The sequence below is a fragment of the Ornithorhynchus anatinus genome, chromosome 9, assembly GCF_004115215.2.
Source record: "Ornithorhynchus anatinus isolate Pmale09 chromosome 9, mOrnAna1.pri.v4, whole genome shotgun sequence".
NCBI classification, from domain to species: domain Eukaryota; kingdom Metazoa; phylum Chordata; class Mammalia; order Monotremata; family Ornithorhynchidae; genus Ornithorhynchus; species Ornithorhynchus anatinus.
The window spans coordinates 17,716,265-17,728,766 of record NC_041736.1 but is presented as its reverse complement, the minus strand read 5'-3'; the positions used below and the strand labels follow the sequence as shown (position 1 = coordinate 17,728,766).

Genomic DNA, 12,502 nt, shown 5'->3' with positions numbered 1-12,502 from the left:
TTCTCTAATTCCAAGTGGTGTTGCATCTATTTCTGATTTTACTTACTCTGCTCTCGTGAGGTGTGCAGGAAAGGATATTATGATTATCATTTTTCAATTGAAAAAGTGTGTGGCCCTGAGACTTGAGGGTTTTGACAAAGGGGCCATTTTAACCAGGATGATAGGGAGAAAAAGAATCTTTGATGTCCCATATGAACACTTTGCTTCCCTTGTTGGGTGATGGGTTTAAAGTAGAGTGGATAAAGTTGCTGGATGGTATCTACAGTCTAGAGAGACTATACTCTCCCAAGTGCTTAGTTTAGTGCTCTGCACCAGTATGCACTCAATAAATACCAATGATTGAGCTTGTCAAACTTCACCCACAGTGCTCCACACACATGAGCACTTTATAATCTTGACTGACTGAACTGTCATCAGATCAATCGATGGTTTTTACTAAGTGCTTCCTTTGTGCAAACTACTATATTAAGCACTTGGGAGACTAATAATAATTAATAATAATTGTGATATCTGTTAAGTGCTTACTACGTGCCAAGCACTGTACTAAGCATTGGGATAAGTATGAGATTAGCAGGTCCCACATGGACTCTCAATCTAAAGTTGATAAAGCACTCAAATCATATCAGGCAATGGTTAGAATTGCCTGAATCTCTCCCTGTGACCAATGAAGTAAGGCAGAGCTATTTACTTGGTTCATCCTAGTTCAACCTACCCAATGTTATCACACTTAAGGACACAATAATACTACTACTAATAACACTAATAATAATACTAATTTTAATTGAGATGTTTGTCAAATGCTTACTATATGTCAGGCACTGAACTAAGTGCTGGGGTAGATACAAGATAATCAGGTTGGATATAGTCCCTGTCCCCCATGAGGTTCACAGTCTTAATCCCCACTTTACAAAAGAGGAGACTGAAGCACAGAGTTTAGTGACTTGCCCAAGGTCACATAGCAGACAAGTGGCACAACTGGGATTAGAACCCAGGTCTTCTGACTCCCAGGTCCGTGCTTTTTCCCCTAGGCCGTACTCCTTCTCAAAGTTTCAGCATTTGCCCGTGCCTCCCTGGCTTTACTCTTCTACAGATTTTCAGCTAGCAAAAAACCTTAAACACAAATGCCTCCCCGTCTAGACTGTAAGCTCCTTGTGAGCAGAGAACATGTCTACCAAATCTGTTGTACTGTACTCTTCCAAGTGCTTTGCATACTAGGTGCTCAAAAAATACTTTTTTTGACTGATTGAATGAATCAAATGTGGTCATTCACATCCTCCAGCCTTCCATCCCGCTGTCTGAGGTATTCTTTCCTAGGGCTTTGTGCAGAGTAAATGTTTAATAAATACTATAGCTATTACTTCTAACTCATCTTCCTTTTTCCTCTTCTTTGACCTGTTCAGCTCCTGAACTATTTGAAATAACTCTAGAATCATAAAGTTGGACGAGTTATGCACCTAATAACTCAAAACTCCAACCGTCCCAGCTAGACAAATTTCAAGTCAACCTTTAGGTTTGGGATGAAATTATGCCTTCTCTCTCTCCTTTCTCAAACCTCCTTTACCGCCTTAGGTTGCTGACTCTTTCCTCTTTTTGTGCCCGTTTATCCTCTCTTTCCTCTGTCCTACACTGCAGGTTCCTGACAAAGGGGTCTCTGTTTTAAGTATGGGCTGTAAAGTAACCTCGTAGGGGCTATGAATAATGAAGTCAAAACAATGACATCTATGAGCTCATCTGAAGGATCATTCCCTGTTGCAGTGCTGAAACAACTGTACGGTTCTGCTGTCATCTTCGAAAACATTTGCCCTCAAACACTCTCTAGGTCTGCACCTGCAATACTGGGCTTTGTGAGCCACTCTGCCTGCCACTGAACAAAAAGCTAATTTCACATTCACAATGTATGTTTTTTTTTCCAGCACTAAAGGCAACAAGAGCATGCCAAAAAAAAATTCCCCCAAAGCTCTATTCTGTTTTTTAAACTACAGAACATTCTTTCATAGTTTGACAGTTAAAATGCGGCAGTTAATGTAATAAACAGAGAATTTTTCTAAGTAGCCTGTCAAAACAAGTGACACTTTTTTGCTAGCGAGTCTCAGACTTGGAACAATAGGAAGTACCTTTCAAAGCAACATCTTCATTATACAATCAAATTCTCAAAGGACTCTTCTCATCAAAGAATATTGTGCTATTTTTTTCCTGGTAATTATCAGAGTTCAGCAACCTCTCTGGCAGTGGTGACTATTGTCAAATGCAGCTGTGCTGGATTGAAAAACTGGAGGGGGGGTGTTCGACCTAAAGCCAGTATGTCCAAAGCCTTGATGTGTCCCCAATGTCTTGGCAGCTCAAATGGTGAATAATCAGAGCTGCCAGGGCCTTTGAGAAGGCATGAGCTTCCAAAGGTAGCTGTGTAGCCTTGTTGTCTTCCCACCCATGAAATGATGCTGTCCTAGGAAGAAAATAGAGCCAATAGTCCTGTCAGCTTTTAGAGCCCCTTAAAATTTATTTTTCCACCTCTGGTCCAAAAACATAAACCAAATGTTTATGTCCCAGAATTACACGCTACATTTTTCATGGCCCTTGGGGCCTTTATGATAGAAACTCAAACCATCAAGTCCAAAGTAGAACTGTCAGCACAGTTAGTACAGCGCTTAGTACACTGTCTGGCTTGTAAAACAACACAGCCTGGAAATAAGAAAACATGGCAAGGACATCCAAGAAAAATAATGGTATTTATCCAAATCCATATCACAGTAACCCTGAATGGATGTGAAATCTGAGTTCTAACTGCAGCTGAAAAAGCTAGAGGAATCCAAGCCAAAGAATGAAGTTGTCTCTGAAGAATCTGCTCAGTATCCAATGGCTAAAAATTTAGTAATTTTTAGGGCACCAGGGCGCTGGTGGACCTGGGTCTGAGAAAGCCCAAGGACACTCCCACCCTGCCCCCCACCCCATCCAGTCAAAATGTGCCCCTTCCTGGAGAGTGTGAATGCCCTTACCTATGGTCACAGCAGGGTAAAGTAGGAGGGGAAGGAGAAAAGGTGAATTTTGCAAAGGTTATGGTGGCTTTCCCTGACAGCGAAGGGGCACCTGTTCCTCTGCCCAATCAGTAATAGAGACATGACTCTGGGAGATCAAAAGAAGCAGTGGTGAATGGAACCCCTAAGCTTCACAGCAGTGAAGATACACAAGTGTGGGGCAATGGATCAATGTATCAATTAATGAATTTACTGAACATTTGCTGTGTGCAGAGTACAGTACTGAGCACTTGGGAGAGGAAAATAGAGTCGGTAGATGTGTTCCCTGTCCATAAGGAGCTTACAATCTAGAGGAGGTCACCAAAGCTAAATGGCCTGGGCAATACTACTCAGCATGAGAATCAGAATGGACTAGTGGATGGAGCACAGGTCTGGGAGTCAGAAGGACCTGGGTTCTAACGCCGGTTCCACCACTTGTCTGCTGTGGGACCTTGACTTCTCTGTGTCTCAATTACCTCTGTAAAATGGGGACTGTGAGCCCCATTTGGGCCATGGACTGTGTCCAAAGTGATCAGCTTGCATCTACCCCAGCCACAGTTAAGGTTTAACAAAACACCATTTAAAAAAAGATAATGGAAGAGGAAACATTAGGAGTACCAAATCTCTATCTCCTTTCTGTCCACACTGGGAGATTAAAGACAGGATGGAAGAGGCCTGGAACTAAGGCATCCTCTCCAATGGAAATGAGAATCCCTAGGGAAGGCTTTGGTAGCTTGTGCTCCAACTCTGAAAAAAACTGAAAGTTATCCATGGGGAATGAGGTTTGGATGGAAACCCTAGCCCTGCTCTCCAACTCCAACCTAGAAAGGGAAGAGAGGAAGCTGTCTACACTTTTAGTTTCAATTAATGTCTCCAAGAGCAGGACTAGGAAGTCCAGCAGGAGCCTCATGTTGCATCAGAGCTGAGCTCTCTCCTCCAGGTCATGAACTAGAATTAGGGAGGGGTTCTCTTCACTGCAAATCCTGGGCCCTATTAGCCCCTCAGAAGCCTTGACAAGGGTGTGGGATCACCTCATGATTGGGCCTGCTTCCTCAAATCTTCCACCCCCTCTGGACTGTGTGCAGAGAACTGTAATAAGCTCCTGGGAGATTACAATATAACAGAATTGGTAGACACATTCCTTGCCCACAACAAGCTAACAGTCTAGAGGGAGCTTACAGTCTAGAAAGACTATACTCTCCCAAGTGCTTAGTTTAGTGCTCTGCACCAGTATGCACTCAATAAATACCAATGATTGAGCTTGTCAAACTTCACCCACAGTGCTCCACACACATGAGCACTTTATAATCTTGACTGACTGAACTGTCATCAGATCAATCGATGGTTTTTACTAAGTGCTTCCTTTGTGCAAACTACTATATTAAGCACTTGGGAGACTAATAATAATTAATAATAATTGTGGTATCTGTTAAGTGCTTACTACGTGCCAAGCACTGTACTAAGCATTGGGATAAGTATGAGATTAGCAGGTCCCACATGGACTCTCAATCTAAAATACGAAATGAGAACAAGCACTGAATCCCCATTTTGAAAATGAGGGAATATTGGCACAGAGAAGTTGCGTGACTTGCCCAAGGTAACACAGCAGAGTACAATACAACAGAGTTGATAGACATATTCCCTGCCCACAATGACCTTACAGCCTAGAGGATCCAGCAACTTTTCCATTTTGGTCAGGCAAAATAGAATGGTTAGGTGTTTTGTGGATACTCTTTTCTTAGCAATATTAGCAGAAAACTCATCCCTATCTCAATATCACCAATAGAGATTTACTGAGTGCCTTCCAGGAACATAATGTGGTATTATGGGTTTTACTGATTATTCTTGAGGAGTTTACAATCTGTAATGGAGACAAAGAGAAGTTACATGCACAAAAGTATAGAAATGACACTAAACTATTGGTGGGTGATATTATATAGTCTGTGGATTTCCCAGGCGCTTTGTTTCTCCCCTTCCTTCTTGATATCTACCTTTAGTTGCTTATTTCACACACAAGGGTTGGAAAGAGACAATTCAAGATTAAGAAATCAAACCTATCCACGTAGCTACTTGTTATCAGCCCTGGTAGAAGATTTGTTGCGGGAGAAAGTACAAACTATTTCTTAGAGTGAGATTTTTTGATTACCTATGAATTTTAATGATGTGGCCTACCCCAGGCCTCTCATTATGCAGATTTAGGAAGGAGGACAAGGAGTCCATTTCCAGCAGGAAAATAGGAAGTGGTGAGAGGGTGAGATTCACATCAATACACCAAATTATCTTGAAGTAGGAGGCAGAACTGATTTGAATTATTCTGTGGCCCCTGAAGCAATAACTGGCATGCTGTTGGGACAGCTGTATCGGTTGATTGGAGCCAGGGTGTGGCAGGGTTAATGCAGCATGAAGTGCCCTCAGGTAGCATCTTTTAAAGCCTAGTCCCAAGTGGGAGGAGGAAGGGAGAAGGGAAAACAGGAGAGCCTGCAGGCCTTCTCCTCCAGTAATGCCTGTGGCTGGCCATTACACTTGGCCCACTGCTTATGGGCTGGCAGAATTTTGGGTGGGTTTGGAACATCTGAGGACAAGCCGGCCCAGGCCTGGCCAAGTTTCACAAGATACATGGCCTTAGAATTGACCTCTGGTGCCAGCCACTGCTCACATGGAAAATTCCACTGATTTAACTCCATCGGTTCCAGCCCAGAAAAGTCTGGCTAGGGCAAACGTACTTGGTGTGCTCAGATCTCTCTTGTATACACATCGGCTGTACAGAGGGGCAGGGCTTGTGGAATACAACAGTTCTTCTGAGGTTCAACATGCATGCATCTGGTGGGTGAAATGACCCTTCTCTTACTCACAGCTTGCGGAGAATCATCCTCATGTGAGCATCGGGTCCAATCTGCGACAGGAGCAGCATGGTGTCCTGTAGCTCCTCATCACATTCTTTCTTTTCTTCTTCAGTCGGCATTGGAGCATCCTCATGCTCGTCATCCAGAAATCGATAAAACAAATATTTGTCTTGGAAATAATGTTCTTGGTCCACTGAGGGCAAAATCAAGGATATTAATCAGCTAACACCTCTGAAAAGTACTGGCTCCTCTTGGTGGAACACACTGAATGGTTACTACTTGGAGCAAACAGATTATTCTCAGAAGGAGACCAAAGCAGAAACCAAAAGCTTGAAACTTTCCCCTCCCATATTTTCTACCTCGAGAGATTACTATGAGTTCATGCCTTCCATGTTTTCCTCAGTTTTGAAGGATTGCCAAATGATTTCTTGCCAATTTATCTCAGTCAAATAAACTGGCAGAGAACATGTCTACCAATGGCACTGCAATATTCTTCCAAGCGCTTAGGACAGTGCTCTGCACATAGTAAGTGCTCAATATATACCACTGATTGAATGACTGATTCTTCTGTGGCTACTGACAACTTTACCTACTCAGCTTTACTGTACTGATATTTTCTAATGACCAGTAATACTCTCTATCAACACCCACACTTTTTATTGAGTGCCAACAGTGTGCAGAAAGTACTGCAGCAGGCAGCATTTGAGAGTACTTTCTTTTGCTACCCATTTTTGAATGGAGGCTTTCCATGTGTTAGATGAATTTGATATCCACAAAGCTATAAAAGTGGACCATGAATTTAGACCATTTCAGGGTTCCAAACCATTCTATGGTAATGCTTCAAGAAACTACCCTTCAGTTGTAATTTTCATCTATTTTATATGTTTGTCCTATTCTAACATGCACTCTTCACAATCTGTTATAGAACTGCATAAAAAAGGAAAGTGAAAGACAATGAAACTGGAGCAATCGCCTGTACTGCGCTTTCAGACTCACATCACCCTCAGAAGGTCCCTCTGGGTATTTTTTTCTCAGGCAAAGAGAAAAATGATTTTGGGGGCTTGGAAAAACCTGTAGGGTTGGATTTGTTGGACTGAAGGCAAGTGCATGCCAAGCATTCACTGGTAGGTGGAAGAGTTATATGTCTGGAGAAAGGATGGTCTGAAGGGACAGAGCCAAACTGCAAGGGGGGATTTTTCCTTGGTTTTGCTGAATGTAATTCCTTTCCTCCTTTGTGGGTTTGGCAAGGCGTTCTTAAGACAAATGACCCCAGCAGTGTGGCAACAAGCACAGCCCAGTCACAAACAGCTTTCGTCTGATGACCTTACAGACCTGGCTAGCATAACATGCTTCTCTGAAGCGGTTTTGATATTAAATGAGGTCATCCAATAGGCACAAATTGATTCTCCCAGACAATGCCACATCTAAAAGACAGCTTCTAAATTCATTACTTTCATGTCATCAGTCTAGCAGCACATTTCATGCTCTTCAGTTTGTCCTACAGCAGGATTGCTGTACAATGCTTGCAGGATAATCACACTATCAATGAACCATGAATGCAAACTAATAAACATAATTGGAACTGATGCACTTGGGTTGCAATTTCATTTTCCTTTCAGACATTCTCCTGAGTTAGGAAAGTACAATGGTGGAACGTGGCAATCAATACCATCCACTTGCTGCATTTGTACTGTTAAATGAAGATGTAAGTTCTGCTGGGTCTCTAATGAGATCATAATTCTCCCCCGTCCCCCCCGACCTTACCCCCCTTGGGAGATCTATAAAGACTTTGATGGGAAGCACAGAATAGTCTTAGATTTTCCAGTAGCTGCTGTTTATCTTACCGTGATTGAGAACTCCCTCCTCTAGCAGAACTTGCCACATGCCAACCGCCTGTGTCCGGGAATGGACACACGGAGTCTGCTGCACCATCCAATCGACCAGTTCTGTTCCTACACAGCATTGTCTAAGGAAAGGTGGGATGAGGAAATCAATTTCAGCAAGTTAGCAAAGGGAGGTTGCGAGAACTGTGGAGCTGAACCTCATTCTTATAGAAGAACACGGATGTACGCAGAACTGATGGCAGTTTCCATATCTAGGTCATAAAAACGCCTCATAGTTGAACTCTGAGGAGAGTATAAAGGACCATGAAATAACTCCTAGGAGAGAGCAAGATTTTGTGGGCAAAGTGGCATGATTCAGCTGAATAATTGTAAGATGCGAGAGTCAGAAAGCTCTTAACTTTCCTCAGGGTGAATACTGGAACATTGTCAGTGCACATGGCATTTGAGAGGAATGAGTTAATATTTGTAAATTGCTGTAAGCTACTCAGTTAAAAAGGTGCTCGGTAAGTACAAAATTATATAGCACTTTATATTTTCAAGTAATACTACTGATCTTCCTCCCAGGGGGGTAGGGAGAAACAACTAATTATGGATGCAAATCAGTTTTAAAAAAAGTTCTAGGTAATGAGGACTACTGCTTCTGCAATTCTTTTCATCTGAAGAGCTCAGAACACATTCTGTATATTCAGTCATTAATTTTCATGACACCCCTCTGTGGTAAGTAGGTGAGAGGGATGGGCAGCAACATTTAGTAAGTAAATGTTGAAACCTCTTGTTGGGTGTGTGAGGCAGACTGGGTGTCTATAGTGCCACGTGCACATTTTTCTTTCCTTTAAGATGAAAAACAGAAATATACTTGACATCTGAGGCCATCTTTGAGGCTCCCAGTTTTATTGCCAGGACAGAGAGTTGCTGGTGAAGGCCAACACTAGGCTCTGGATCTGGTTTATATAACGTGTAGGTTGGCAGTAGTTCTCTTGCTGGATATCTGGCTCAGCTCAACTGGACAGACAGTGAAGAGGCGGGCTTCTGTCTAATCTGTGTGGGGCGAACTTCTTGATCCACTCAACATGGCAACAAAAGTAACTGTACTTATGTAGTACTTGCTGTGTGCAGACCACTGACTGTACTAAGCACTGAAGAAGAATACCTGGGTGAGAAATTATGGAGCCGGCTCCCAGCTGTGTGGCAGTGGTGTGCCCATCTCTGGGTCTCCCTAGCTTCTCAGCTTCTTTCCTACACTGCCCCTCAGGCCCTTCAACCTTCCAGCCTGGCTGGTGGTCCTCATTGTGATGACTCTCTGCAGGGTGACACTGAGTGAGGGGCTCTGACTCCTATCAACTCATAAATCCCAAGGGTCTCCTGCAGTTGTTAGTGAGATTTCCAGAGTGCCGAGAAGACACCAATCCTGCCCACATGGAGCTCAATATTAAAAGGATGATGATTCGTCAAATAATGGCCATCTCTGATTAGATTCACTGGTTTCAAAAATGTTTCATTTTAGTGAGCTGTCTCTGGCATAAGCAGGGGGCATAGCAAATTCTAATGGAAAAGATAAATGGATGAAAGGAAATAGGACAGTTATATGCCACATAAAATTGCTCTGGGGGAGACCAGAGCAAATAACCATGTTAACTGCAGGTTGGCTCTGGGCAGCATGATAGAGTCAATATCCAGGCAAATTATCTCAAGAACATTCAGTAAGTAAGAGGAACCTAGGAAAGCCTCAAACAACCAGGTCCCACAGACATTCAGACATTCTCCAGGATCATGACTGCTTTTAGGTCACCGGACCTGCAGAGGATAGTTTACAGACCTGTATGTCTTCAGATGGTATTTGCGATCTCTTATCATGTGAGGTGCTCGAGAGAGAATTGCATTCCGTAAAATCTTTCCTGATCTGAGGATCTTTTCTGAAGGGACCTGGATTTTGAATTTAAGGAAGTGAGAAGGTAAAAAGGAAGGAGAAAAGAAGAGAGGGACAGGCGGAGAGAAAAGAGGGGATGGAGAAGGAAACAAATTAAACATATTGGAAAACTGCTTTCAAATCCGATCGTATAGCTTGCTGAAAGGGCACAGTCACCTATATCCTTCCAAGACTAACTTGCAAAATGTGAAGCAATTATATATTGAGAACTGAAACACCATGACTACTTAGGGAAATCTATAGCAGAGATTTAAATGAGTCCAGCTACCAAGGTTACTTAAAACTTAGCTATTTTAGTTCCCCAGCCCATCTACATCCCATTACCTGGGCAATGGTTTTAGCAGGACGAAGCGGGATGTGAGGTTCAATAAGGGTTGTCTGAAAAATAAGACGTTAAGTGGAAGAAATTGAAAAAAACAAATTAACAAAAATAACTCTGGGTTGGAAGAAATGGCTGAATTTTATTAAAACTAAAATATCAAACAAGATTTTAAAATAATACCATTCAGAAATAAAATCTGTATAGGGAACATGCACGGAGTGGGAATTCAAAGAGCAGAATTAGGCTACTTTCTGAGATTTAAATAAATTAGATAAAACATGGAAGAATCAAACGAACAAAATGATTGGATGGCTAGGTTTAAAGGAATGTAAATGAAGGTCCACTCAAAATATAACAAATATTAAAGCAGATCAAAAAGAAAAATAGGGTAAATATGAAATGGGCGGGGAACCAAGCTCAGGAGCTCTGTAAACAAGCATTGGTCTAGGCTGGGAAAGAAAATTTTCCTTCTAGATTTTTGGTAAATGTCCTGGACACATGTACACATGGGCTTCTAGATTGTAAGCCTGTTGAGGGCAGAGATTGTCTATCTTTATTGCTGAACTGTAGTTTCCAAGTGCTTAGTACAGTGCTCTGCACACAGATAAATATCATCGAAGGAAAGAATTTACACTTCCATATGTCTATACATTATATACAGCTATCCACATGGAATGCTCAAGTTCCTACAGTTCACTAGGACGGCTGCTACATTCCTCTCGTCTCTGAGAAAGTGGGTAATTAATTACTCTGTGAGACTAATGAAAGAGAAGAACAACAACTGCATCCACCCAAAGAGGTGTCATGTTCATGTCCATCAAAACAGCCCTGCTTATACTTCTTCCAAAAGTAAAGGAAACACAGGACATTCAGCTTCTTACAAGATAATTACATCCTTCAGCAAAGCTTATCTCTCCACAAATGGAAATCATTAAAATGAAGCAAACCAGTAGGTCTTCCTCACATGCTTAACAAGAAAAAAATCTACTATCTGCAAGAGGAAGCAAGGTCAGGTTAAGTTATAAATACATTGTGTTTGTGAGGGTGTTATAGATAAACCCCCTCCCCGACCAGCGTATATAAAATATACTTAAACACACACACACATATACACTGTCAATTCACACTGCATATCCAGTGTCAAGAAAACATTTTTCATCTGTTTATATCTTACAATAATAAAATCAAGGATGACACGTCAAAATCAGAGAGAATGAGGTCAAAGATTTGTTTGAAATGGCTGAATTTTACTCAACTTATTTATTTTAAAAATTTCACCATGATTTTAGCCTCAAATAACCTTCATCTGAAAGTCCTAGAGCAGAGCAGACAGACCTCATTACCTCTTGCAGCACGCTCTACTCGATACCACCGCATGAAGAATTTAAACACAAAGCTGACTGCACATACGGGAGTTAGTCCTATTCTGGATTTTCCCTTGAGTTTCTCATGTGAAAATATGTTTACGTAACTCTTGGTACATTCAGCGCTCCAGCCTATTCCTCATCTGTTTGATCATTATCAATCAATAAATGGTATTCATTGAGTGTTTACTGTGGGTACAGAGCACTGTACTAAGCGCTTGGGAACTTAAAATACAACCAGGTTGATAGACACAATCCCTATTCATTCATTCATTCAATAGTATTTATTGAGCGCTTACTATGTGCAGAGCACTGTACTAAGCGCTTGGGATGAACAAGTCGGCAACAGATAGAGACAGTCCCTGCCGTTTGACGGGCTTACAGTCTAATCGGGGGAGACGGACAGACAAGAACAATGGCACTAAACAGCGTCAAGGGGAAGAACATCTCATAAAAACAATGGCAACTAAATAGAATCAAGGCGATGTACAATTCATTAACAAAATAAATAGGGTAACGAAAATATATACAGTTGAGCCCCACAAGGAGCTTAGAGTCAGTCTACAGGGGGAGACAACATCAAAACAGAATAGGGAAAAGGGAAATAGTGGAGTAAAGATGTGCACATAAGTGCTGTGGGGCTGGGGTGAGTATCAGGGTGCTTAAGGGGTATACAGCCAAAGGCACAGTCAGTGCAGAACAGAGGGCGGATAGGTACACTCATGTTCAATCGATTTTCCCCACAACTGGCTTCCTCGCCATGCTTTTTCACATAGAAAGCATCAACAATGTCAACTTCATAAATGAAGGAGCCATGAAATGTGGAATTCTCGCATGTAATCACAGCACACACAATCACATTTCCACCCAGCATACTAAGTGGATTCTTTGATGAGTCCACATGGTTTAAAGCATGCCAGATGTTGGATTACGGCAGCAACATTGGGCATGTTAAAAAAAGATCTCTCTCATTCTTGAAAATTACTCTGTTTTGTGCTTGTCCTACGAAAAAGTAACACTCCGACTACTTATTAGCTCTGAAAAAGTTAGCACATGTTTACATTGAGTTGCAAAAGCGCTAGAAAGCTACAGGTATGACAATGAATAATGAATAATCACATACTTAGCTCCCTTGATACTGATTCGGCTTTGTCAGGGAAAAGGTCAAAAGTCACTTGAAACCTGGACAAA

At 41.9% G+C, this 12,502-nt stretch overlaps 1 protein-coding gene across 6 annotated transcripts in view; it reads right to left on the bottom strand.

Annotated features, from left to right (window-relative positions):
• The window catches only part of RAPGEF4 (Rap guanine nucleotide exchange factor 4), a 187,350-nt gene that overhangs the window by 58,901 nt on the left and 115,947 nt on the right, over positions 1-12,502 (bottom strand). For 5 of the 6 annotated variants that reach the window (XM_007671238.3, XM_029072192.2, XM_029072193.2 and 2 more), the window contains 4 exons: positions 9,950-10,003; positions 9,515-9,621; positions 7,699-7,820; positions 5,864-6,047 (listed from right to left, as the gene is read on the bottom strand). In XM_007671238.3, coding sequence (XP_007669428.1) covers positions 5,864-6,047; positions 7,699-7,820; positions 9,515-9,621; positions 9,950-10,003 — 467 coding nt within the window. The remainder of the gene's footprint in view (positions 1-5,863; positions 6,048-7,698; positions 7,821-9,514; positions 9,622-9,949; positions 10,004-12,502) is intronic. The other variant, XM_007671239.3, reaches the window with a different exon arrangement.